Source organism: Onychostruthus taczanowskii, unplaced genomic scaffold (assembly GCF_017590055.1).
Source record: "Onychostruthus taczanowskii isolate IOZ18803 unplaced genomic scaffold, ASM1759005v1 scaffold84, whole genome shotgun sequence".
Taxonomy (NCBI): domain Eukaryota; kingdom Metazoa; phylum Chordata; class Aves; order Passeriformes; family Passeridae; genus Onychostruthus; species Onychostruthus taczanowskii.
This window is the reverse complement of record NW_024506332.1, coordinates 700,135-726,560: the sequence shown is the minus strand read 5'-3', so window position 1 is coordinate 726,560 and position 26,426 is coordinate 700,135. Positions and strand designations below refer to the sequence as shown.

General features: G+C 45.6%; 1 protein-coding gene across 1 annotated transcript; it reads left to right on the top strand.

Annotated features, from left to right (window-relative positions):
* The first annotated feature begins 1,131 nt into the window (after nt 1-1,131).
* Nucleotides 1,132-23,527, top strand: ADAM28 (ADAM metallopeptidase domain 28). Its single transcript, XM_041424840.1, has 24 exons — nt 1,132-1,237; nt 3,766-3,866; nt 4,466-4,542; nt 6,005-6,083; nt 7,656-7,732; nt 8,206-8,401; nt 8,881-8,943; nt 9,759-9,830; nt 10,462-10,631; nt 11,513-11,597; nt 12,159-12,289; nt 12,817-12,994; nt 13,973-14,062; nt 14,759-14,954; nt 15,820-15,922; nt 16,429-16,585; nt 17,187-17,267; nt 17,799-17,877; nt 19,939-20,029; nt 20,355-20,454; nt 21,335-21,397; nt 21,661-21,738; nt 22,553-22,615; nt 22,697-23,527. Exons 1-24 carry the CDS (start codon nt 1,189-1,191, stop codon nt 22,727-22,729), a joined length of 2,412 nt encoding a protein of 803 aa, XP_041280774.1. The 5' UTR covers nt 1,132-1,188; the 3' UTR covers nt 22,730-23,527.
* The last annotated feature ends 2,899 nt before the right edge of the window (nt 23,528-26,426 follow it).

Below are 26,426 nucleotides of genomic sequence, written 5' to 3'. Positions count from 1 at the left end.
CTGAAGTGTCGCAAACAAGCAGCTGCCAAAAATTGTTATCAATTAGCACCATCCTACACTTAATAAAAGCCCAAACCCATCTGTTTGCAGCTCCCAATCTGTCTCAGAACGTCTGGAATTCTGGCAAAAATCTAAGGGAAAAGTTTGGCTTAAAAATGTTCAAAAAAATCTGAACTTTTCAACAGAGAAATACTTATTTACTAATGCTTATATGAGAAGAATAATGGCAGTATAATTCTTCTGTGAATATAATTCCCCTGAAGATTTATGCATATATATATTTACTCCTTTATAAATTAACATAAATTATGAATATATAAATTACTTTGTCATGTTTATTGCTGACACTGCCATATATGAACATAAATTTATATCCAAATGATCCACTCCAGTTCTCTGTACTCTGTAACCACTATTTTAACCCAGGAAAAGTTCACCTTCTCTAAAGCAGTTCTGTATTGACACTTGTAGCCTGAGCAATTTTATCACTCCTTTATTACAGCTGACTGAGTCAACGGGGTCTTTTTCTGGCAGAGATTTTTGGAATATTATTGGACAGAGCTCACCTGGATCATTCACTGCTCTGCCTCCTCCATTGAATCACCCGAGCCCGAAACAAACATTACTAACAGAGATGACAGGGCAGCAAAGGCTCTGCTCAGTGTTTATTCTGTCAGTGATTCACTGAGCAGATTCAGGGCTAAATGCCCAGAATTAAAGCACAGCTTTGCCCCCAGCCCTGCTGACCTGTTTTACCTCCAGCCTCCTGGGAACTCTCCCATTCCTTGACATTCCACTGGTTTAATTTCAGCTTTTATCAGCCAGACCATGAATAGATGGAATTAGGACCAGTCCAACCATTCTATAATTCAATGACAGCTCCAATCTCCAGATTTATTGATTTATTGGTGTTAATCATTGTCTTTTCCCCGTTTTTAGGGAAGCCAATCCAAAGCAGCGGTCGATCCCGATGTTTGGGGCACGAACCCAGGAGCAGGAACTCCCCTTGCTGTAACACTCTGTGCCTTGGGTGTTGTGCAACACCTTGAGCAAACACTTCCTCCTGCAGGAGCAGGAATAAAGCTGAACCCGTCCCTGCCTCTCACTCCCAGCCCAGAGCAGCTCCCGGGCAGGGCCACGCTGGGATCGCCACATTCCCACCCCAGGGAGCCCCGGCCACCCCAGAGCATGAAAATCCTCCTCATTTCTGCTCTCCTGCTGCATCTCCTGCAACAAGGTACTGCACTTTTTGTTTTAGTCCTTTACCAGTTTTGCTGTGGATAATGCTGTATGAAATTTTAATTATTAACTGGTAGAAAATAGGGAGGAACAGCGAGTTAAAGCCATTGGGAAATGGAGTGAGGGATAGTTGGGATTTTCTGTTCAAAGAAATTCTCTGTAATTCTTTAGTTAGGGCAGCATTTGCTTGTTTGAAAAGTGGCCATAAATTGCCTGAAGACCCACAACTGGTTGGTTTTGTGAGCCACTAAAGCAATACTTACCCTGCAACTGAGAGGCCAATTTACCCAATCACACCAATTTATCAGCATTTTGGCCATAAAATAACAGATTTCTGTACAAATTCAATTAAAACATTACCCGATTTAAAGTATTGATCACCCTTTATTTGTCTGCATGATAGTTCAGGTTATATTCAAGTGACTCCACCTGAGCAGATCCCACCTTTTTTTTTTTCCCCACAATTTCTTTTATTCCTGTCAACAGGGAATGAAATTTTTCAGGTCTTGGCCTGCACAAACTTGTACAGCATTTATATCCATAATTAAACATATAATTAGCATTCAGGCACAAATCCATAATTTGCTTTTTTGCACAGAATATCTGAAAATGTGCACACCATTAAGGTGTTATCATTTTTACCTTGACAAAACCACAATTTCATTGTCAGTAAAATCCTCCCTAATGATTTTTTTGCTGGTTGAGGCCCTTGGAAAAGCACACAATTATATTTTCCTTATTGCAAGTTGTTGTACGAGACCCAAGGAATTTCTTTCCTCCTTCAAGCTGGAGACAAAACCTGAGGGTAGCAAAGACAACGCACTGATTAAGAAACTCCATCGAAGGAAGGATTCATTCCAGACAAAACCAACCAGTTTTCCTCGAAATTCTGTCTGGATCAGACTGCAGGGAAGGGATGAGTTTAGTCCTGAGCCTCCCTTTAAACCTTGCCTTAACTTGAACTCTCTGGGCTGGAGTTCCACAAAGGGTGTGGAGAGATAAAATTGGGGATCTCTGTTCCAAGAGGGCTGAAATATTCCTGGGATTGCTGCACAAGGACACACGTGAGGCCTGTGGAGAGAAATCTGAAAGGCAGCAGGTTTTTGGGGAAATAAACATAATTAGTTGCTTAAAAAACCATAAACCATGGTTGTGAGTGGCAGTAGTAAAGTTACACCTGGTAGCTGCTCCCAGCACGTGCTCGGTGCAACAGCTCAGCTGACACAAGAGCCCTCTGCACACTAAATCAACAGCCTTATCAAGATACAACCAGGTTTGCTCTGTAATTACTTTTGGAAAGGGTTGAATCAAATAAATCAGTGATAAAAGAATGGATCAGTTTGTTTTACTGCGACAATTTGCACGAGGATGTGCTCTCCTGTTCCAGAGAGAAAATTACAGTAATTGGAGGCCTCTCTCCTGGAAAAACCTGGCCCTGGGGCAGGAATTACAGGAGGTGCTCTGTTCCTTTGTTTTAGCGGGATTTCATTGGCTTTCTGGGCAGCTGAGGTGGTTGGTTTTTTTTGTTTTTGTTGTTTTTGTTTTTTTTATTGTTGGTTTGTTTTTGAAGTACAGGTCCTCAAGAATTCACCAATTCAGACGAAATTCCCTTTTTTAGGAGATTAAAGAGTCCAGGGCTATCTAAAAGCTGCTGCTGCCTTGGTGCAAACCAACATATCCCTTGCCTGACCCTGTTTTCCCAAAACCTGGCCCCCAGCTGCCAGGATGGACTCCAGGGTGTACCCACCCCTGCAGGGCAGCCCCAAATTAACTTTGCTCTGCGTTTGCTGAGCTTCAGAGCAGAAAACAAAAAGAAATTCTTTTTATCAGCCTTGCATTTCCTCACCCAGCTCTTTACAGCCCCTCCAGACCTTATGAGACCACTCAAACAGGTGTTGAGGAACCTCCTGGATTTCTTGCACCTTCAAGATTTTCCTGATTTCCTCCCTATCTCCCATTATTTTACCTGGCCATGTCCAAATGTGTCTCCCAGTATTCTGCTGTCCCTCCTTCAACCCAATTCAAGAGGTAAAATTTGTAATTATTTATTACCACCCACTCTTAGAGTTTTGCCACAGTTATTTCCATGCCAAAGCCTTCCAAAGCAGGAATCCTGTTGCAAATGTTGCATTGTGTAAGTTTATTTGCTGATGCAGAGGCAGTCTGGGCCTGTCTGTCACATGCTAAGGTTTGGAGATCGCTCATTCCACAAACCCAAATCCATTCATTCATGTCACTGGGAAATGCAGAGGGAAAGGCTGCACTGGCATGGCTGGGCTGGCCTGTTGGGACTTGAACTCCTCAGAGCTGGGGGATGAAACACAAAGGGAATTGCAAGAAATGTTTGGACACATGCCAGGGAGGGCAACTCGTCCAAAATGCAGGATGTGAAAACCGCTGGTGTTGGGTTAGGCGATGGAGGCAAAGCAGGGGAGAATGAGGTGCTGCAAGGACCCAAAGAATCACCTGGCCAGCCATGAAATTGGGTGTTTAATAAATTAAAATTGTGTTTTCATCCATCCCCAGGGAGCAGCAGAGACAAGTTCCCTGGAGCTGAGCAATATGAAATCGTTTATCCACAGAAACTGCATGCGGTGCACAGGAGAGGTGTAGGAACAAGCTCACAGGTAGGAAAGGAGATCATTTCTTGGGTGATTCTGGGAGGTGGGGATGGATTTCTGGAGCTAAAACACCCCTGGGTTTCAAGGGTAAGAGAATTTGGACAAACATTTGCTCTTCCAAAAGAAAGAATGTGGAGAAGCGCGGCGGTGTTCAGTGAGGAGGAGCTGAGGTGTGCTCAGTGTGAAGAGAATCCCTAAAGCCATCTCTGAACTTGTGTCTCTGCAAAGATGTGGGGTTTGATACTACTCAGAGTCTTAATAACCTGTGGACACTTTAATTTGGATTAATTAAACCAGTAATTAAAAGCAGCCATGGTCTGTGCAATTGCAGAGGGTGTTATGGCAGTGTCTGAACCCAGACATCCCCTCAGCCCTTTTCCAAGCACGCAGGATTTGTGCTTATGGAGGCAGAAATCAATTTGCAAAGTCAAATTTGCTCCTCTAATTAAAGCCCCTCAAACAGAGCGACCTCCTGCTTATCCTGCTCCTGGCAGAATCCTTGTTTTTGGTGAGGAGAAAAAGAACACGGCTGGCATTCCAAAAACACCACTGGTGAGGCCAAGAGCTGCAGCAGAGCATTTTCTGACACTTAAATCTGTTTACAGAGCAAATATGATGACATAGTGAAGTATGGGATCAAAGCCAACGGAGAGGAAGTGGTGCTGCAGCTCCGAAAAAATCGGTAAGTTCAGTTCAGCTCTGCTCTGGGAGCCACTGCAGGGTGTTCCTGCCAAAAACCAGGAATTGGAGCCCTGTGAAACAGAAGGGTTTTGGTAAATGCAACATTTCATTGGCAAGGAAAGAAAAGGGGAGAGAAAGAATCCTGTCACTGTTTTGGGAATATGGAATAAGTGCTTGGGATGAGACATGGCCATGATGGAGGGACATCCCCTTCTGCTACCTCTGATCCCCCATTTCCTTCCTAAATTGTTAAATCCAATGCATTTTTAATATTTTTCTATTATTTCACAAGTTTCCTGTGACCATGAAGAGTCTGTGGGTTACAGAATTGTAGCCTGGAGTGACAGGACAAGGGGGATGGTTTTAAACTGAGTGAGAGAGGGTTCAAATTAGAGATTAGGAAGAAATTCCTCCCTGTGAGGATGGGAGGGGCTGGGATGGAATTCCCAGAGGAGCTGGGGCTGCCCCTGGATCCCTGGAAGTGCCCAAGGCCAGCTTGGAGCAATCTGGGAGAGTGGGAGGTGTCCCTGCTATGGAAGTTGAAGAGATTTCAGGTGCCCTCCCACTCAAAACATTCCATGATTCTGGGACAGACTCGATGATCTTGGAGTTGTTTTCCAACCTTAATAATTCATTACATTAATATAATAATGCTTACAATACAATCATTATATAAACATATCTATATTTATATATCCCTATATTATAGACAGATATAGAGATAGATAAATGATTGATAGATAGATAGATAGATAGATAGATAGATAAATAGATAAACTGATACAGATATTTACTTTAGCACTACTTCTCTTGAACCTGGAGTAACCAAACATAACCTGGCATTGACCAAATCTTCCTGGAAATGGAAAGTCTGGCTCCAGCAGAACATTAACACATGCTCCAACAAGTCTGGGTTAATGGGTGTTTTTCCAGAGGCTGTGCAAATACAGTAGTGCCATAATCAATTCATGTTACAGACTGTAATTAACTGCTCACCCCTGTTTTAATCTAATCCAAATATTTGGAGTGGGGGGAGGGAAATGGTGTTGTACTAAATCCTATTCTTTGAAGAGAAGTGGGATTGTGGCAGTGGAAGAGAGTTGCCCAAACGGGCATCACTGCAGATGTGCTGCTTTTAGGAAGATGTAGAAAGCGCCAAAAAAAAAAAAGAAATCAGTATGTAATTATACATTTGTATCCAGATCTGCCAGGAGATGAGTTCACCCCAATGAAATCAGCACACTTTAATTGCTTTCTTCTTTTAGGAAAGTCTTTTTGTTTGAGTAAGGATTATGAACAAGCAGAATTCCCCTCCCTGCAGCTTTTACTTCCCGAGTTTCTCCGATACTAAGAATAGCCTGAGTAATTGTTTGAATTCCCCATATACTCGGTGTTCTGTGTCATCACCTCATTTCTACATGGCAACAATTTCCTTGGAATAATGACTGCCTGGCTCCTTGCAGGGATCTCCTGGCTGGGAATTATTCTGAAACTCTTTATTCTGCTGATGGCCGACAAATAACGACAACTCCTCGCATCAAGGTAATACAGGAAGGGTTTTTCCCTTTGCTTCCAGTCTTGAGGTCCACATGAGATTCATGGACCTGTGAAACAATGGGAGATAGGAGACAGAAAGGAAAGGACTGAAATCCAGGTTGGAAGCCATTTAGGATGAAGGGATGGGGAAGTTGGGGTTGATCACTTGTACTTGTTGGGAATCAGCTCCAGGGTTTGGCTTCCAGGAAGGCACCACCTCCGTGGCTGCTGAACAATGTCCGGGTTGAATTCCAGCCTTTTGTCGGGAGCCAGGGCCATCCCAAAGCTTTCAAGCTCCCGACTCTGCCCGTACACCGCTCCACCTGCCCAGCCCCGTGACTTGATTTCCGCCCCGATCCCAGGGAGATCCCGAGCCCGATAAAGCCCCATTTCCTCCTGGCTCACGTTTCCAGCCACGCTCTGTGAGCCCAGCCGCCTCCTCTGAGCCCTGACAAATCAGTTCTGCACCTGCAGACACACGGGGCTTGCTGCAGAAGGGATTTTTTAATTCACTGGGCACTGATCTTCCCCAAAGCTCCCACTTGAAGTTCTCCTCCAAGCTCATGAGATGTGTTTTAACAACACAACCTGGAATTCGAAGGCAAATTTTCTTTGTTAGGAGCAATTAGGAGGATTCTGAATGAAATAAATGTGCATAAATAACCTGGGTTAATTTTTTTTTTTTTCTGATTGCTCCAATTATTTCCACTCCCTGAATGAATCCAGTGAAAAACCTGGATAAAGACAAACTGGAAGAGCCCTACCTGTGCTGGACAGGGAATTCCTACCCTGGGGGTATTGGATTGTGATCAGGAGTTTTTCCTCTTGTATCCCTAAAGGATGGAGATAAATCTTCCTCTTTTCCCCAGTAACTTTCCCTTCGAGGATGTCTTTGTCCTTGTAACAAAGTTGGCATTTTGTGGTGGAAGACAAATAAATGATAAAGTTAAACCAAAATCCACAAGAAAACAAAAGGCACAGGGAATGAAGGTTTGGATACAGATTCTTAAGAATTCCATTCAGGAAAACACTGTGGGAAAAATTTTTCACAAGCCCTCAGTGACTTTGAAGACTCTTTGAACACAGAAACCTTAAATCCTTAAGCCAATTAAGTCCCAAAACCTTTTCCCTACCCAGGTTTAATATAATACCTGGATTTTAATCTCATTGAAATGAATGCATTTAATTGTTGCATAATTAAAGAACCTTTCCTTGAAATTTGGACTCAAGGAAACCATTTGGTATGGACTTTAACTGAGCAGAGCTCAGCAGTGTGTGCTTAATTTGGAGCAGAGAGTGGGAATATTCTTATTTTTCTGTGCTGTGCTTTGATCAGAGCCCAGAATTGTTGGTTTTTGTCACAATTTGTGTGTTGAAAGATAAAAATAATGGGTCCACAGCCAACATGGAAATGGTCATGAACTTTTAAAATTCCTTTTAAGCATCTCCCAATGGGAGACTTCTCCAAGTAGTGCACTTCCTTGTAATTTGTAGGTAATTTGATTTGTTTTCTGAAATCCCTGGATCCAATGGAGCCCATGGACACCCCAAGCTGACACTGGATATTTTTCCCCACAGGATCACTGTTACTATGGAGGCCACGTGGAGGGTGATGCTGAGTCTGTGGCGAGCATCAGCACCTGCACAGGGCTGAGGTGAGAGGGATTGGGTACCAGGAGCAGAATGTGCAGCTTCTGGGGTAAATGTTCCAACAGGAGAGAATCAGGATGGAAGGAAGTTATGTGATCTTTTATTCAGGCTTTGGAAACTTGTTTCCCAAAGAAAAACAGAGGGAGAGGAGAGAAAAATAGTTACTCTTAGTTCCTTACAATATTTCAGCTTTTCACCTCAAATCAGGATGAAAACATCTTTGAATTTCCTACTGGAACGAAATCTTTTCAACCACTTCTGTCAGCACAAACCCCCCAAAATTTACATCAAATTAATTCCTGACCCAGCTTCTCTTTGACTGAGAGCACCCAAATCTTCCAGTTGACTCACTAATTAATTAATTTCTGCTTCTAAAGTGTTGCACGCTGCCTCAGGCTGCTGGAATATTCCAAGGGTCTATATGCTTGGGATAAATGCTCTCTTGATCCACAACCTCACATTCCAACCCATTTTTTAGTGGCTATTTTGAGACCCGTGGCCAGAAGTTCCTCATCGAGCCCCTGGGAGCCTCGGACAGGGCTGAACACATGGTTTATAAATATGAGGCACTGAAACAAGAGCCCATCAAAACCTGTGGGCTGGTCAACAACTCCTGGGAACAGGACTCCAGTGACCCCATCAATGACATCTTCAAGTCCAGCAACAGCCCAGAGGTAAGGACATGGCTGTCCCATCACAAAAAGGGAATTTGTGGCCATTGGAAAACTCGAAATAGCCCAAATCCCACTTGGTCTGGTGGCACCTTCACAAAGGAGCTGTTTAAACACAGGGAAAAGGGGTCAGATCTTAAAAACCTCAACAAAATATTCCAGGTCTGAGATTTCAGAGTCACCAGCTGAGTTAAACCTTCCTCCCTTTATTAACAGGTGCCCAGTGCACCTTTAACACCTAAATACCCATTAATATCTACTTTATCTTCCATATCTGAATAAAAATTTAAATATCCAGCTAACTTCTTATCACTTAAACCCAAACCAGTCCCTTCTGAATGACCTGGCCAAAGAAATCCCCTCAATAATAATAAACAGCTTTGAAACTGCAGAGGTTGGGATTGGAAAAGCTCTTAAAACAATAAATAAATCTTAAAATAAATAAATATGTTTAAATCATTTTAAATCAATGATTCCTTTAGATGAAAGCCTACCTGAAAGCAAGGAAGTACCTGGAGCTCTACGTCGTTGCAGACAATGCTTTGGTGAGTTTTGGAATTGTTATTTCATGTTTGATCAGTCCCACAGGGGCTTCCCAGGAATCCTTCAACTCGCACTCCTGGGCTCCTACAAAAGCTACAAGGTTACTCTGAGCCCGGCTGGGAAATGGGATTTCTAAATGGGACTTAACTTGAAAATCCCACCTGGGAGTGACAGAAATTCAGAAAAGACCTTGCAGTGCTTGTCCTGCTGGAATATCCTGATTTGAAAGGGAATATCCTGACTTGGAGAGAATATTCTGAATTGGAAAGGAATATCCTGAACTGAAGAGAACATCCTGAATTGGAGGGGAATATCCTGAATTGGAAGGGACTATCCTGAGCTGGAAGAGAATATCCTGAATTGAAGGGAATATCCTTAATGGAAGGGAATATCCTGAATTGGAAGGGACTATCCTGAATTGGAAGGGAATATCCTGATTTGAGGGGAATATCCAGAATTGAAGGGAACATCCTGATTTGAGGGGAATATCCTGGATTGAAGGGAACATCCTGAGCTGGAAGGGGATATCCTGATTTGAAGGGAATGTCCTGATTTGGAAGAGATAATTGTAAGCTTAAAGGGACCTACAAGGGTCATTGAACCCAACTCCTCCTCTGCACCATACACAGAAATTCACATTTTGGAAGGGGCTGATATTGAAACCCAACATCTGATAAAATCCTACATCAAACATAAAATAAAGCATGAATTTTCACACATGGCATGGTTTGCAAACCAATCTTCAGTGGGATATTTATTTCCTGATAAATCCCCTTTTCCCTCTCCTTTTCCTGACGTGCTGTATTTGCCTTTTCAGTACAAGAAATATGATGAAGATGTTAAAAATATAAGACAGAGGATATTTGGAATAGTCAACTACATCAACACGGTGAGAGCAAACAAGTGGCAATACAATCCAAGTGTTTTCTGATTTTTTTCTGTTGAAAAAGATTGAAATCCAAATAATTTATAATTTTTTCTATGGAAAGACATTGAAATCCAGATAATTTAAAATATTTTTCTATTGGAAACCACTGAAATCCAAGTGGTTTATAAATTCTTGCTATTGTAAACATCATAAATTTCCATTATTATGTGTAGGAATGAATGAAAGCTCAACTTCATGGTAATTTATTCTCCTGTTCTTTGCCTTCAGATATGAGATTTTTAATAAGAATTATTTCTACTCCTACTTTAATTATTTATACTCATGCTTTAATTATGTCTACCAATACTTTAAGATACTTTTCAGTCACTTGTCAAGTGAATGGTTGTTTCAAAAACAATAAATTGATTCTTCATTTCTTTGGCAAGACAAATTTCTTTTAACCACATTTTAAAGTTGTTTGAGATGTGGTGGGAAATCAGATTTTCAGTTTATTTGGTGAGAGTTTTTTGGAATTCAGAGTTTGGAAAAGCTTTGTTAGGTCCAGAGTGGATGCTGGAGTGGAAAAGTGACCGAGTACCAGGATGAGGCTTTGTTTAATTTTTATTAATTTTTAATTAATTCTCTGCTGCAGGTTTATAAAGCCATCAACACCCACGTGGCTCTGGTTGGCCTGGAGGTGTGGACAGACAGGGACAAGTGTTCCCTGAGCAGGAACGCAGGGCTCACCCTGGACACCTTCTCCAAGTGGCGCCTGGAGGATCTGCTCAAGAGGAAAAGGAACGACAACGCCCAGCTCATCACGTGGGTCCCTTCCCTTCCCTTCCCTTCCCTTCCCTTCCCTTCCCTTCCTTTTTATTCCTTAAAAATTAGTCAACACACATTCAATACCCTTTTTATTCATTAAAAAATGGTCACCAAACACATTGCAGTCCATTTTTATTCCTTAAAATCACTCACCAAACACAATCAAGGCACTTTTTATTCCTTAAAACTTGTCACCAATCAGTGGCACAATCCTGACCCAGATTTCACCCATTCCATGACCAACTTGTACCAATTCCAGGACAAAAAAAAAATAAATCTAAGTTCTCCATTTTTTTTTTTTTTTCCCTGTCATGTAGCAGGAATAAATTCCTGCCAGGACACAGCATCCAATCGTTCCAACAGAATCCCTGCAAAAACAGGAGATGAGAACTTTTCCCTTATCTAAGACTCTTCTGGTTTTGTTCACAAAATTTGAGTGTCCTGAGGACTGCTGTGAAGTCTGACAACTTAAAGAGTCATAACATGAAATTTACCAGGGAAATGATGAATTAAATTTCCCAAAAAATGTGGGAAACGCCAAATGAAACTGGCATTGACCTCACTTTTCTGTCTCATGTCCAGAGGTCCTGACTCATCCCAGCCCTTTGCTGCATTTGGAGCTCTTTACACTCCAACAAATGCTTTAAATCTGATGAACCACCACAGAATTTAAGTATATATTAAAATGAAAAGTGCTTAAATTGTTGGGTTTTTTTTTTTTTTTCATTTGCAGGGATCTTAAAATTAAATATTTGATTAGATGTGAGATTCCATCTGGAGCTGGGGATGAAACCAGCCTGGTTTGGAAAAGATCCCTGAGTTCAGAGCCCATCCTGGGCACCCCCTTGATCCCTCTGTGTCTTTGTGCTTCCTTCCAGAGGCCTGGACTTCGAGGGCACCACGATTGGGTTGGCCTTCCTCAAAGCCATATGCAGTGATTTATACTCCGCAGGTATTATCCAGGTCTGATTCATTTTCATTTCATTTTTAAAGGCTTTCTTATGTTTTTAAACTCTGCCAGTGAAGAACCTTTGTGAATACTGTTGGGTTTAGGCACTTTCATTTCTCTGGTTCGTTATTAGACTGTAAAAATTCACAATCAGAGCCCTGGCAGTGTCCAAGGCCAGGCTGGACAAGGCTTGGAGCAACCTGGGATAGGGGAAGGTGTCCCTGCCCTGGAACTGGATGGGATTTAAGTCTCCTCCAACCCAAACCATTCTGGGAATGTGGGATTTTATTTTAAATGAAGTGCAGGGGGTAAGGAAAACAAACACGTGATATACACACCTCCATGGTGTCTATTTTATAAATATCCATTTTTAAAATAAATATCTTTCTATTTATAAATATCTTTAAATATTAAATAATAAGATATAATCCAAATAGATGCACAGATGAGTTGAGCACCACGGGCTCATGAGGATAATTCCACTTGAAGAAAAATTGTGTTTTTTGCTTTCTCTGTTGTTGCTGCTTGCTCTAAAACACACATGGAGATAACAAACAGCTTTCCTTGCTCCCCAGGACCACAACAGGAACGAGGTTGCAGTGGCAGCCACGATGGCCCACGAGATGGGGCACAACCTGGGCATGAGCCACGACACCGAGGCCTGCTCGTGCAGCGACGACATCTGCATCATGACAGACACTGTCAGGTGGGGCTGGGGCTAAAAACGGGGCTGAAAATGGCTTTTGGACAAGCTGCCAGCCTCCAGGCTGGGACAGTGGTTTTGTCCAGTGAGATTAGTCCATTCAAATTATTAAAACAAATACATTTTTAAAAATGGATGAAATCCCAGGCCGCTGTCAGATATTCCCAGACAGAAACCCCACAAAAAACTCAACCCAAAACTACTTTAGTTCCTGTTCATTTAGAAAAATGTTTGTATGCATATTTATTTACATTTATTTATTTATTTTTACATTTATTTATGTACATTTAACATTTAAAATATTAAATTATTATATAGATATATATACAAATATCTATATCTATATCTATATATATATCTATATATATGTATAGATAGATATATAAAATTAAATGTTAAATCTCTATTTAGAAGAATGTTTACACCCAAGAGTTGTGGGGGCAGCCACCTGTTCCAATTCTCTCCAAGGGCTGTTTCTCCTCCTTGCCTGTGCCAATCCCACCATAAATCCTGCTGTTTTCCCCGCACAGCTCCGTGATCCCCAAAGAGTTCAGCTCCTGCAGCCTGCAGAGCTTTGAGAAGTTCATGCTGGCTGACATGCCCAGGTGCCTGACCAACGTCCCAGAGCTGAGCAGCATCATCGCCCCCGCGTCCTGCGGGAATGGGTTCCTGGAGAAGGGAGAGGAGTGCGACTGTGGCACTCCTGAGGTACCTGGGAACGAGGGAACCCCTGGGAAAGGCAAAGGGCTTTGTGCAGGCTGGACAGCAGCTGCTTTCTGTCAGTCCCTGAGGTGGACACTTCTGTTTAGCAATCTGGTGTATTCCTGAAGCAGTTAAGTACAATGATCTATATAAGAGATATTGTTTCAGTGAGCTCTTCTAATAATCGGATTTTTAAATGAGGACTTCAAACTGTTGCTGCACAAGTTGTGTCCCAGTAAAACTAAAACAGGCTGAATTTTGGCTTCACATGTTACTGCGTGTGATTTGGAGCTGAGCACAATGTTTCAAATAAAAAATACAGACTTGGAATGAAAGTTCCTGTTCAAGTAAATGTTAAGTCCTCTTTCTCTTTTCTAAACTCATTAGGCTCATGACTACTCTCTGTTGTGTGTAGATCTCAATGCCATTAATACTACCATGATCCATGGCCACACAGTCAATGCCAGCCTGGTAAAATGGACATCAACAGTAGGATTCACAACTGCTCAATTAACCCTGTTGAGGGTTAATTGCTCAATTAACTGCTATTGAGCCATTGCTCAGCAAATCCAGAACAGCTGGCAAGACCCTTCTATAATATATAATAACAGTGCCAGATAAAGGAGTTAGAAGGCTTAAACTCCACACAAATTCTCATTATTCTAAATTAATTCCTTGCAATCTGCAAGATGCTGCTGAAGTAGAAGTTGTGGTCATCAAATTGCTGAGCTGGGGTGGCTGGGGACATGCTGAGTGCTGGGAAAGATGAAGCCTTGCTTTGGCAGGAGGGCGACAGAGGAACCGAGAGTGGGACAAAGCACAGCACAAACCCCGAGTTCCCTGCACAGCTTCCACCTCCAAACCCAGGCATTTTAGGGAAGGTGCCCCACAACAAAGCCAAGGGCAGGTCCCAGACTTCCATCCCAGCCAGGGACAGTGGCTCGGTGTCCTTGTCCCCAGCTCTAACTGCTGCTTCTGTCCCAGGAGTGCACGAATGAGTGCTGTGACCCTGAGAGCTGCAAGCTGAGCTCGGGAGCCACCTGTGCCCATGGGGAATGCTGTGAGAACTGCCAGGTGAGACCCCTGCCCTCCCCTGTGAGAACTGCCACGGGAGACCCCTGCCCTCCCCTGTGAAAACTGCCACGGGAGACCCTTCCCCTCAGAGAACTGCCAGGTGAGACCCCTGCCCTCCCCTGTGAAAACTGCCAGGGAGACCCCCCACCCTGCAGCTGCTCATCCCTGCTGGGATAAAGCAGGAGCTCACCTCCCACCAGAACTGACCCCCTGTGTTTAACAGCACCTCCAACACGAAGTGAGATACGGATCCTGCTCCTCACACAGCCTGTGTGTCACCATCGAGCAAGAAACAACACAGGTTCACTAGAAGGCTGGTTTGCAAAAGAGTAGCTTTAATATGAAAATTCTCTTCTTTTATAGATAAATTTGACATATTCTACTTGATTGGCTAATTAACAAAAACACCTTTCTCACAAACAAAAGTCCTCAAAAAGAACAGAAAAACAGAATAGGAAACCACCTGCAGGTTGTTTATAATAACAAGTTATCATTGTTTTTCTACAACTCTCTAAAAAGTCTCACAAATCCACTCTGAGAAAACAAAGCCCGCTTTCTCGCTCTCTGACCAGACTGTTGCATCCATACCTGTGCAGTGCAGTGAGATTTTCCTGCCTCTTTTCACCCCTCAGCTGGGTGTTTTAGAGCAGTGTGGAGGAGCTGGGTGCTGAGCGTGGCATTTTCTCCCTCCCTCGGTTCAAGAAGTCGGGCTCGGTGTGCCGGGCGGTGAAAAACGACTGTGACCTGGCTGAGATGTGCTCAGGACACTCCTCCAGCTGCCCCGAGGATCGATTCCGGGTCAACGGGCACCCCTGCAACTTTGGAGAGGGATATTGCTACATGGGCGCCTGTCCCACCCGTGACAGCCAGTGCAAAGCTGCCTTCGGGCCACGTGAGTACCCCGAGCCACCGGAAAAATCAGCTTGTCTTGGGCACGGGGAGACAGGGAAGGGAATTCTTCATCTCCAAACCCTCAGATCCATCAGGATCCTCAGGTACCTCAGGAACAACCCATCCATAACAACAACTCTGATTCATAGCATAATTAATGATGGTTTATATATTTCCCACTGTCAGTGGTTGTAGCTCTGTGAGCTGGGTCTCAGGGCATGGCGTGCTCTGTGCTTCCAGAGAAGTGGGAAGTGGGGAGCGCATTCCTCTTTTGCAGAACACGTCAGAGGTAGCTGGAATGGAGCTGGGGAAGTGGTTTTGGCCAGATAGGAAGAGGAAATGTCTGTCCTTCAAATTAACAGCCAAATTTGGCACGTCTGGTGCTTCTGAAAGCAGCATTTCATAGAGCTGGGGAATGGCTTGGGCTGAAAGGGAACTTAAATCCCATCCAGTGCCACCAACTGCCAGGGCAGGCACAGCTCCCACTGTCCCAGGTTGCTCCAGCCTGGACTTGGGCACTGCACGGGCTGCTCTCGGAATTCCATCCCAGCTCCTCGCAGCCAGGAATTCCTTCCCAATATCCCATCCATCCCTGCCCTCTGGTAGTGGGAGGCATTCCCTGTGTCCTGTCCCTCCATCCCTTGTCCCCAGTCCCTCTCCAGCTCTCCTGGAGCCCCTTCAGGCCAAGGAAGGGGCTCTGAGCTCTCCCTGGAGCTTTCCCTTCTCCAGGCTGAAGTGCCAGAAAGTCATTTATGCCCATGGGCACTTGGCTGGGAAAGGCCATTTCCTAGCAAAGGAAGGAGCTGGAATATTCCCAGTTCTGCCAGGCAGGATCCCCAACTGACCCTGCTGTTTTCCCCCTGCAGAGGCCACAGATGGCCCAGCCTCCTGCTACCACGTCAACGAGAGGGGGGCATATTTTGGATACTGCAGGAAGGAGCAGGGGACGTACCTCCCGTGCAAGAAAAAGTAAGCAAGGGGGTATGGGATGTGCTGGGATTTGGGAAGAGAGGCCATTCCTACCCTAATCAGGAGACAGAAGCCAGCAACACCCTATTTTAGTGGCACAGCCCTGTGTTCCTTCTTGTTCTGTCTGAAAACTGTGGGAAATAATTTCTAAGAAAAGTGGATTTAAATCATGAGGTGAGAGAGCAAATGTGTGCACAGAGATCTGTGCAGGGCTGCTGGGGAAGATGAGTGTGAGGGTGTGCAGGGAACTCCCAGGGATTTTGGGATGGAGAATTTGAACCTCAGAAGTGAAGGAATATCAGTTAAATGCTCATTTCTGTGAATGAACTTGTGTTCTCTACTAAGCTCAACAGGATTTAAGAACCTGTCACCTGCTCAAACCAAGCTGCCCACACCAGCATTCCCTGCTGCAGCCATTCCCTTGGAATTCAGGCTGCAGGAGAGCCCAGCTCAGAGGGGTTTGCTGGGCCTTGTCCTTGGGGTAACAGCTCCTGTTCTCCTTCCAGAGACAAAATGTGTGGGAAACTCTTCTGCTCCGGAGGGAGGGATATGCCTCGGGATGGGAGCCTGCTGTCCTTTAGGTCCTGCAAAGGCAGCTTCCCCAGGAGTGGAGAGGAGGACCCAGGCATGATCCTGGATGGAACCAAGTGTGGGAATGGGATGGTGAGTGGAGAATAACTTTTTCCTTTATTCTTCCCCCTCTTTCATCTTGTTTATATAATTCTGTCTTGTACAGGGAAGACTTTAAACAGAGAGGGCTGAGTGGACCCCAAACTTTTGCTGATCTGTTTTCCCAACTTTTATCCCAACCCAGCAGCAAAGCAAACAGGAATTGGCAGCATTCCCATTTCCTTAGGCTTGGCTGCTGCCTCATTCCCTTTACTGACATAAAAATGTGTGGCAGCAGAAACACAGCTTTGTGTGAGGGGTTAGGAGATCATTAATGTGTTATTGCATTTAATTACTGCATTTAATTATTCCCATAATGGATGTCCTTCATCACAGGGTGCTGTTTCCAATCACTTCCTTGAATATTCCTACCTGGAAGGGAGTGATGAGGGATTGAGTGGGAAGCAGTGATGTCTGCACATCTCTGTCACTGCCCTTTCTACAGAACACCCAAATGGAAAATCAACCCCTCATCTCCCACTCCTAAAGGGGCTCTGAGGGATTTCCAGAGCTGTTCTGCATCCCCTCACAGGATAAAGTGCAAACTCTGCCTGTCCTGGAAGCTCCAAATCCCTGTGGTTTGCTCTCATTTCAGGTGTGCAGCCGTGGGGAGTGTGTCCAGGCTGAGGAGGTCTTCAGATCCACCAACTGCTCTGCCAAGTGCTCTGGCCATGCTGTAAGACACCAGCATTTGATGTCATTCCCTTTAAAACCCCGAGAAAATTATGCAGAACAGCCTGAGTCCTCCTTGCTGACAGCATTTAAGCCATTGATAAAAATCTGTCAAATTTGAGGAGTCAGAAACTTTAAAAATTTGTTGAAAACACATCTCACCTGATGGAACATCAATATTTTTGCCCAGGAGATGGACACAGCCCCTGTGTCTGACCCTGCCCCTAAGCCATGGTATCACAGCTCTTCTCTTTTAGTTATTTTGGTTTGGGGAAGAGAATTCTGCTCACATTTGACCATTCAGAGACCTACAGATAAATAGACTAATTCTGTAGTGAAGCTTTCCCTGCAGAAGCAAAAGGTGCATGACATCAGGACTGTCATTTTAACACCCAAAACTGCTCCTTTTTGTGCTAAATTTTGGCCCAAATAAATGGAGAGATTGAAAAAACTCAGCATCCTCACCCAGAAACTTTCTGAGCCCACAAGCTCGCTGGTGTCCCCAGCTGAGGGTGTCCCTGCTCTGTGTCCCCAGGTGTGTGACCACAAGCTGCAGTGCCAGTGTGAGGAGGGGTGGGCACCCCCGAACTGTGACAGCTCCTCAGCCCTCACCAGTAAGTGCCACACCTTGGAATCTGTCCTTTCCTGGCTGGAAGTGATCCCTTAGGATTTCTGCTTTTCTATTTCCCATCTGTCTGTAATCCTGCAGTTCTTTAGTCCATAGCTCTGAACTCCACACTCACTGTGAGCTGCTGCTCTCCCATTTTGGGCAGACACAACAATTCCTCTCCAGGCCTGGGAACCAAGGACACCTCACTGCCTCAGGGCCCAGAGATGGGAACAAAAGGGAGCTGGGGGCAGCAAACTTGGGGGCAATGACTTCATGACCTGCAGCTGTAATTGGGAGATTAACCCCAATATGCAAATGGACCAAAGTTATAAAGTGTGAAAATTCATGACCCACCATCCATTTTGGGTGTACCCCCTGGAGGGCTTAATGATTAAAAAAAGCCTGGATGTGGCACTCAGTGCCATGGTTTAGTTGAGGTGCTGGGGCTGGGTTGGACTCGATGATCTTTAAGGTCTCTTCCAACGCAGTGATTCTGTGAGTTCTGTGAATCTGCCCCAAGGTCTCTTCCAACCCAGTGATTCTGTGAATTCTGTGAATCTGCCCCGAAAGGAGCTGGGGAGCTCCAGGGACACAGCCCAGCACCAGAGTGGCTCACACAATTGTTAATTGGAATCGTTAAACTCATCAAGCCCAGCAGCACTGAATCATGTCCTCTACTGCCACAGGCACAGGTTTTTTGAACAATTCCAGGGATGGGAACTCCATCCTGTCCCAGAGCTGGGCAGCCCCTTCCATGAAGAAATTTGTCTTCATATCCAACCTACATCCCAACATTGTATCGCCAGGGAGCTGATTTCTGAGTGCCTCTCAGTCCTGCAGGGATGAGTAGAGAAGTTGTTTTTCTCTCTAAGCTGACAAGTGATACCCCCTGGATATGAGAGCAACAGGTTTCTCCTGTTTATTCTTGGAATAACAAGTTCTCTGTCCTTCAAAGTGGATCCAGGATCCCAGAAGCTTTGCTGTGAGGGAGCTGGACAAGGTCATTTATCATCTGCATGGTCCCTAACTGATCCATCTCTGAAGGAAAATAATTTGTGGCCAGATTTCCATGTGTTAGGGAAGAAAAGAAGGCTTTAATTTATTTATAATATGGATACTTTTGTCCTCTCTTCACCCTCTCCAGAGCACTGTTAGCTCTGAACCTCTGGCTTGGTTGAGGCTTTGGAGTAGTTTTGTTGAAAATTGTGAAAGAAACTTTATTTGAGGGCAATTTGAAGGTCTGCACCCTTGTGTGGGTAACAGCCTCTGAGACAGAGGACAGGAAGGACAGAGAAGGATCTTTGAGGGTCAGTGGAAAGGGCAGGGATGGTTTAAGGTTTGTTCAGGGTTTATTTAGCCCAAGGACAGCTCAGGCAACAACAACTGACTTCAAACATGTCAAAACCAGCAGGAATTCAGCCCTTTCCATTACCATTTGAGACAGGAGAACAAGCCATAAAATGAGAACAGAGATAATAAAATTCCTTCATCAGTGGTGATGGGAAACTTCTTAAAAATGGTGGACCTTGTTGGGTCTCTCCCACCTTCAGTGGTTCTGGGATGTTCTGTGAACTGTTTCTGTCCCTGCTGATGTTTTAGGAGCTGTTTCTGTCCCTGCCCTCAATGATCCTTGGTGTTTAGGAGCTGTTTCTGTCCCTGCCATCAGTGGTTCTGGGATGTTCTAAGAACTGTTTCTGTCCCTGCTGATGTTTTAGAGCTGTTTCTGTCCCTGCCCTCAGTCATCCCTGGTGTTTGAGCACTGTTTCTGTCCCTGCCTCAGTGATCCCTGGTGTTTAGGAGCTGTTTCTGTCACTGCCCTCAGTGAACCCTGGTGTTTGAGCACTGTTTCTGTCCCTGCTTCAGTGATCCCTGGTGTTTAGGAGCTGTTTCTGTCCCTGCCTCAGTGATCCCTGGTGTTTGAGCACTGTTTCTGTCCCTGCTTCAGTGATCCCTGGTGTTTAGGAGCTGTTTCTGTCCCTGCCTCAGTGATCCCTGGTGTTGAGCACTGTTTCTGTCCCTGCCTCAGTGATCCCTGGTGTTTGAGCACTGTTTCTGTCCCTGCCAGGCATTGCTGTGGCTGCCGGGGTGCTGGCTGTCCTGGCTGTCACTGCAGTTGCAGCCGTGCTGCTCACCCGCTTCCGAGGCTTCCACAAGAGGTAAATCCTTCCCACATCCACCTAAAACCCACAAACCAAAGCCAGGAATCCCTGCAGAGTTTGCACTGGGGGTGGGGGTAATTAGACTCTGGAAGGGAAGGAAGATGGTCCATGAGATTTGTGGACATGTTTCAGAAATCCCATGGTTGGGAGGGGATGGAAGAGTTGAAATGGAGTTCTTGATAAATCCTTAATAATCCCAAATGAATAAAGCGAAGAAAGAAATCAAGGACATGGGTGCAAAACAGCAGCAGGAGTAAGGCAGGGCTTCAGTTGTTTTTTCTTCAGTCAACTAAAATTGACCATGATTTGACATCTTTGACAGCCACCAGAGCAGGAGGGGACCCGGAGCCACCAACCAGGTCTTTGTGGATCAGGAGCAGAGCTGCAGAGAACAGCCTGTGCCGGTGCCACCTGCCCAGAAGGTGAGAGCAGGGACAGCTGGGGACTGTCCCCAGGGCTCAAACCATCAGCCCAAGGGGCTGCACTTCCATGGGATTCCCAAAATGCTGAGGGGACAACGCTGGGAATGCCAGCATGAGATTCCAAAATGCTGAGGGGACAGTGCTGGGGATCCCAGCATGAGAGTCCCAAAATGCTGAGGGACAGTGCTGAGAATCCCAGTAGGAGATTCCCAAAATGCTGAGGGGAGGAATCCCAGCACGAATTCCCAAAATGCTGAGCGGAGGGACAGTGCTGGGAATGCCAACAGGAGATTCCCAAAATTATGAGAGGACAACACTGGAAATGCCAGCACGAGATTCCCAAAATGCTGAGGGGACAGTGCTGGGGATCCCAGCACAAGACTCCCAAAATTATGAGGGGACAGAGCTGGGGATCCCGGCATGAGATTCCCAAAATGCTGAGGCGAGGGACAGTGCTGAGAATCCCAGCATGAGATTCCCAAAATGCTGAGGGGAGGGACAGAGCTGGGAATGCCGGCACGAATTCCCAAAATGCTGAGGGGAGGGACAGTGCTGGGAATGCCGGCACGAATTCCCAAAATGCTGAGGGAAGGGACAGGGCTGGGAATGCCGGCACGAATTCCCAAAATGCAGAGGGAAGGGACAGGGCTGGGAATGCCGGCACCAATTCCCAGAGCGCTGAGGCGAGGGCCGGCGCTGGGAATGCCGGCACCAATTCCCAGAGCGCTGAGGGGAGGGACAGGGCTGGGAATGCCGGCACGGGGCGGGCTCGGGGTCCCGGTGAGCCGGGGCAGGGCCGGGACAGCCGGAGATAAGGCAGCAGATAAGGCGGGAGGTGAGATAAGGGCTCCGCCCCATTTGTGACCGTGCCCGTTCGCAGGTTCTTGATAAGAAAGTTCTTCCCGTGCCTCCGCCTCAGGAGAACAAACCCCAACGTCAGAGCGTGAGTATTTCTGGGAATGTCCCTGCTTTCCTTCGGGATTTGGGAACACCACAAACCCCTAGACACCCCTGGGGACAATCTGATCCCAAAGGGACATCCCTGAGCTCCAGAGCAGGCTCTGTTTCCTCAGACAACATCCCTGCACCCCCAGCTCCTCACAGCGCTTTTGTATCCAGCTCCAGCCTGCACATTCCCGAGGAACACGTGGATGCACACACCGTGCACACAGAGGGTTAAAGTGGTTTATGTTCTGCTTTTTCCAGCCCGCCCTGAGGCCCAAAGGTCCCCCACCTCCCGTTCCTGCCACCAAACCTGGCTCTTCCCACCCTGAGGAGAAGTTTGTGAGTACAACCCTGCAGATTCCCACATCGCTATCAGATCCCAATTCATATTTGCAGTTTCTGGTTTAAAGTAAAAATGTAAAATCACAGCTATTCAAAGCACAGATTTTTAGGGTAGGAGTCACCTTTTTGGCCATGTTATCCTAAACTGCACAAATATTCCTCATCAGCCAGGGAGTCCTCCAAGGCATCAAAAGCACAACTCAGTAGCTGGAGTTTAAACTTGAACTTAATCCCTTAAAGAGGGATTTCAGGTGTAAACACAATGTAAATGATGAGTAACTTTGCTACTGCAGGTGCCTGTGAGGTCTCTGTATGGCAGAGATGTGGTGGATTTGTAAGAATCCAGGAGAATGGTTGTATTTCTCATTAATAAACCCAGAACATCCTAATTAAAAGAAAATACCTGCCTCAAATGTTCACCAGCTCAACATTTGAGGCCCCTGCTTACAAGGGTGTAAAATGCATCTTCACTCTGGTGACACACCTGTGGGGTGCTGCCTGCACGAACACTGGGTCAGGACAATATAAAATGTAAAATATAAAATATCCCCATGTATAGATCATAAACCACATTTAAATCCCACTGTGTGAGCTTGGATATTGATATTTAAATATTGGGAATAGCTCAGTGTCTTCTGAAACAGACTTGGCCCCCTTGTATTTGTATTTTTGACCCCCTTGTACATGGACAGGTGGAAATTCCTGGGATTTTGCAGCAGGAAAATGCTGCAGGATGAGGGTGGCTGGGGCTGGGGAGGTTCTGCAGCTCCTCAGACAGCCCCAGTGACATTTAAACTCCGTTTTGTTCCAGGCTCCAGAGAGAAAAGCCCCTCCTGTGCCTGTTCCCAAAGGGAAACCCCCACCTCCACCCCAGGTAATTCAGGCGGGAATAACAATTCTCTGGGGATGGAATTCCTTGAAACTGCTGGGATTTAACTGCTCCTTTTCCACGCAGGCTTTGAAGCCCCCCATGAATCCCAGAGTCTGAGGCTTCCCAAGCAGAGCTGGGTGGGCCACCTGAAGTTTCCAGGGACACTTCATCCCTCGATTCCTCCACTTTTGGCAAAGGTATCCTGGACCATCTCCCTCTCCCGCTTAACAACTGACTGAGAGCTGCTTGGAAAGATTTGGGATTTCAGGCAGTGAGGAGCTCTGGTGGTGACATCGAGCTGCTGTCCAGGGGAAGCAGAGCAGAGTCACTCCTTGCACTGAGGTGTAAACCGGGAGTAAGTTACAAAAGCTGCTGAACACCCCCAGCTGCTGGGCCAGCACTGCAGGGTGAGGCTGCTCCTCCTCTGCTCCTCTGCGACCAGAGCTGAGGGCAGCAGGGACAGTGTGGCTGCTGCAGGTTTGGGAATTGCAAACTTTTTTTTTTTTTGCTGCATTTCTGGATCTTTTCCAGCCCTCTCTGCCCTCAGCAATACAAAGATTTCTCCTTCATGTGCAAGTCATGGAGAAAAACAAACCCTTCCTTCCCTGGGGAGGGAAGCTGTGTCCTCAGGGTCTGAGCTGGACATGGAATAAGTAACAAGACACACTGGGAATAATTCTGGGAAGATTCTTTGCACTGGATTCTCTCCACAATCCTTAAATTCCCTTTTGAGGATGCCATTCCCTGCAAAACACGGATGTGATGGAATTTCAGTCCTTCCTTTGAGGTTGTGTTGGATGAAGATGGATGTTACTGGAAGAGCAGAGCTTCCTTCCTCTTTGGATAATTGCTGCTTTATTTGAGCCAGGAACAGATTGGAATCTCCACCTGGGTTTGACTGGGGTGTAAAAATCCAGAAGTTATTTTTTATGAGCTGTAATTAATGTATTTACAGAAATTTCTGTATTAAAGTTCTGTCTGAACAGGAAGTAATTGTCGTGTTTTTTAAACCCATCATGAAGCACAGGAAGAGCAGGGTGAAGTGGGGTCATTTCTGACATTTCCAGAGCCCTAAAACTCCCAATTTGCAGCAAAAAGATCATTCCCAGGTGTTGTCAGCCCTGCCAAGTCAGCCAGGAAAGCTGAATTCCATTTATAATGAGGCTTGACAGGATATTCCAACACAGCTTTTCTGCCACCTTCAAATCTATTTCTTCCTGATTTCCAACCTTTGGGAGCATGCCAGAACTTTCCAGAAATAGTGAGATTTGAAGCAAATCTAGAGAATTGTTTTTTCTTAATTATCTTCTAAGATTCAGCTCCAAACCGGGAGCCTGGGCTGCCTTTTTCCTGCAGAAAACCAGGTCCTGACCTGCTCATACCCAAACTCCTCCATTCCCAGCCCCGAGCAGAGGGTGAGCCCTGGACTGAGATCAAAAATCCTCCTTCAGAGTGACCGGGAGTAGAGACTTCAGAAAAATATTCTATTTCTCTATAATTTCTATATAATTTTATATCTGATTTATTCCCACCCAGAGCAGGTTGTGATTTCCAGCCCCTCCTGCCGCGGGACACTCGGCGTTACTCCGTGTGTAGCTACAACCTCTCGTTGTGTTGTACAAACGTGACATCTGCTGCTCAAAAGCCTCCACTGCAGGAGGAAAAGATCCCCAAATCACCTGGAATTTGCTGGGCAGGACTCCTGGGCTGCACCTTTCCCTGCTCTCAGCCCCCCAAAAAGCCATTTATTGCTAGGTTTTTTTGGTATGAGTGAATATTCCACTTGTCCTCCTCCCTCACTCCATAGGAAAAGAAAAATATATTTTTTCTTGTTTTTTTTTTCAACCTCTGAATTCACAGAATCACAGAATCCTGGAATGGTTTGGGTTGGAAAGGGCCTGAAGGATCATCCAATTCCAACCCCAACACCTCCCACTGTCCCAGGGTGCTCCAAGCCCTGTCCAGCCTGGCCTTGGGCACTTCCAGGGATGGGGAATCCACAACCTCTCTGGGATAACCCATTCCAATTTTCCACCCTTCTTTACCCCACTTTTCCCTCCATCTGCACCTCAGGATGGTGCTACCAGCACCATTTCTCTTTGCACCCCAAACCCAATCTTCTCTGTGAAGGTTTTTAGGGAGTTCTGGAAATTCAGAGCATCCCAACAGAGCAAATTCCTCTGGAACTCCTTTCCCACCCTCGGAATTGCTCACTTTTTAAAGTCTTCTTCTTGGGGACTTATTTTATTAAGCGTTTCGGATGGTATTTTGTCCCCAGGAGGCAGAGCCCTTGACATCTTTAGTCTTCTACCTCCCCTCTTTGCTTGTTCTTAAAAACTGTCAGGTCCCCTTCCCTTTGGGGGCAATTTCTCTTGGAAGTGTCCATTTTTCTTACAATAAAAACAAATTTATCCTTTTCTAATGGCAGTTAACATTGCTCTGGCCTTTTCCTTTGCTTTCTCTTCATCCCTCCTGGTGTATACTTTCCGTGCTTCCCTTAAGAAATCCTCCAATCCCCTTTCTTGCTGTTTGTCTAATTTCTCCAATTTTCTCTGTATATCTAGCCATGCATGGGTGACAAAATGTGTTTTCATTAAGATTTGTCTGGCTGCTGTTTCAAGGTTGATACCTGAATATTGCCTCATATTTTCTCTCAGCCTTTCTAGCCACTCTGCTGGGGTTTCCTCTCTCTTTAGTTGTTCATTAAATGGTTTATGAGGATTTTTTTTTTTATCTTGGTGTGCACATTCCGTGCTGGCCGTTAGAGGGCAATGGGATGTGGGGAAGGAGACGGCTGAGGGATCAATTCTGCACTGCCAGCACCTCCTGACCTTGGGCTGTGTCCAGGGAACGTTGGATCTGCAGACACAGAGGCACCAGACAGGCAATAAACTGATCCCAGCCCTCCAAACGTGACTCCACTCCAGGCCAGGCTCAGACTCCTCACAGCAAGAGCCAGTTCTAACTGAGTCAGGTTTAAACCAAAGCCTTTTCCTACTAGCAGCCCTTGTCCAGGTGAGGAATTCACGTCACTGGCAACGTGAAATTAAGGATTTTGCTTCCCTGTGCCAGCAGATTTTCTGTAGCCTTGTAGCAATGCATAAATCATCACCCTCTGCACAGAGGAGGAGATAAAAGGCTGCAGGGTGAGCCCACTGAGGTGAAAACTCACGGGGAAAATTCACAGTGAAGGTTTCCCAGCTGACGGTCCCTGACCTCACACCTTGCTGGTTGTCTGCCACCAAACTGGGCTTCATGCTCCCCAGTGCTGCCAAAAGATGGTTCTTAACATGCCAGCCTGTGCCACTGCCTGGCAACATCAGTAATAATATCAGTAATAATAATAGCAGTAATAATAATATCAGTAACCAGAGAATCATAGAATATCCTGGGCTGGAAAGGACCCACCAGGATCATCAACCAACTCCTGCCCCAGCACCAACACCCCAAGAATCCCCCCCTGTGCTGAAATGTGAGCCTCAGCCACTTCAATTTCTTTAATAACAGCTGAGAAGTGCCATTAATCATCCGTTTAATGATAATTTCCCAAGTATGGCACTGCTGGATGCTTCCAACCCTCCTCTGGGGTGAGCAAACAGGAGGCCCCAGCGTTCCTCCAGGTCCCTGCATCCCTCTAAAGCCACCCTCAGGAAAGTGGCAGAGATTAACAGGCTGCTCCTGACAAGAGATCCATAAATAATTCCACAAAAAGCGTGGCCCCGGCCTTTAGAAGGTCTCAGGGCAAAATAGGAGAGGCTGAAATATTGATGGATGTGTCTGCAGGAGCCATTAGGGAAGGGAAAGTGGTTTCCAT

Bases quoted from the DNA above. Each gene is read 5' to 3' on its own strand.
- ADAM28 (XM_041424840.1), top strand. From the start codon at position 1,189: ATGAAAATCCTCCTCATTTCTGCTCTCCTGCTGCATCTCCTGCAACAA. The intron at 8,402-8,880 runs GTAAGGACATGG...TGATTCCTTTAG, and splicing joins AGTCCAGCAACAGCCCAGAG to ATGAAAGCCTACCTGAAAGC. The intron at 14,063-14,758 runs GTGAGACCCCTG...TCCCTCCCTCGG, and splicing joins AATGCTGTGAGAACTGCCAG to TTCAAGAAGTCGGGCTCGGT.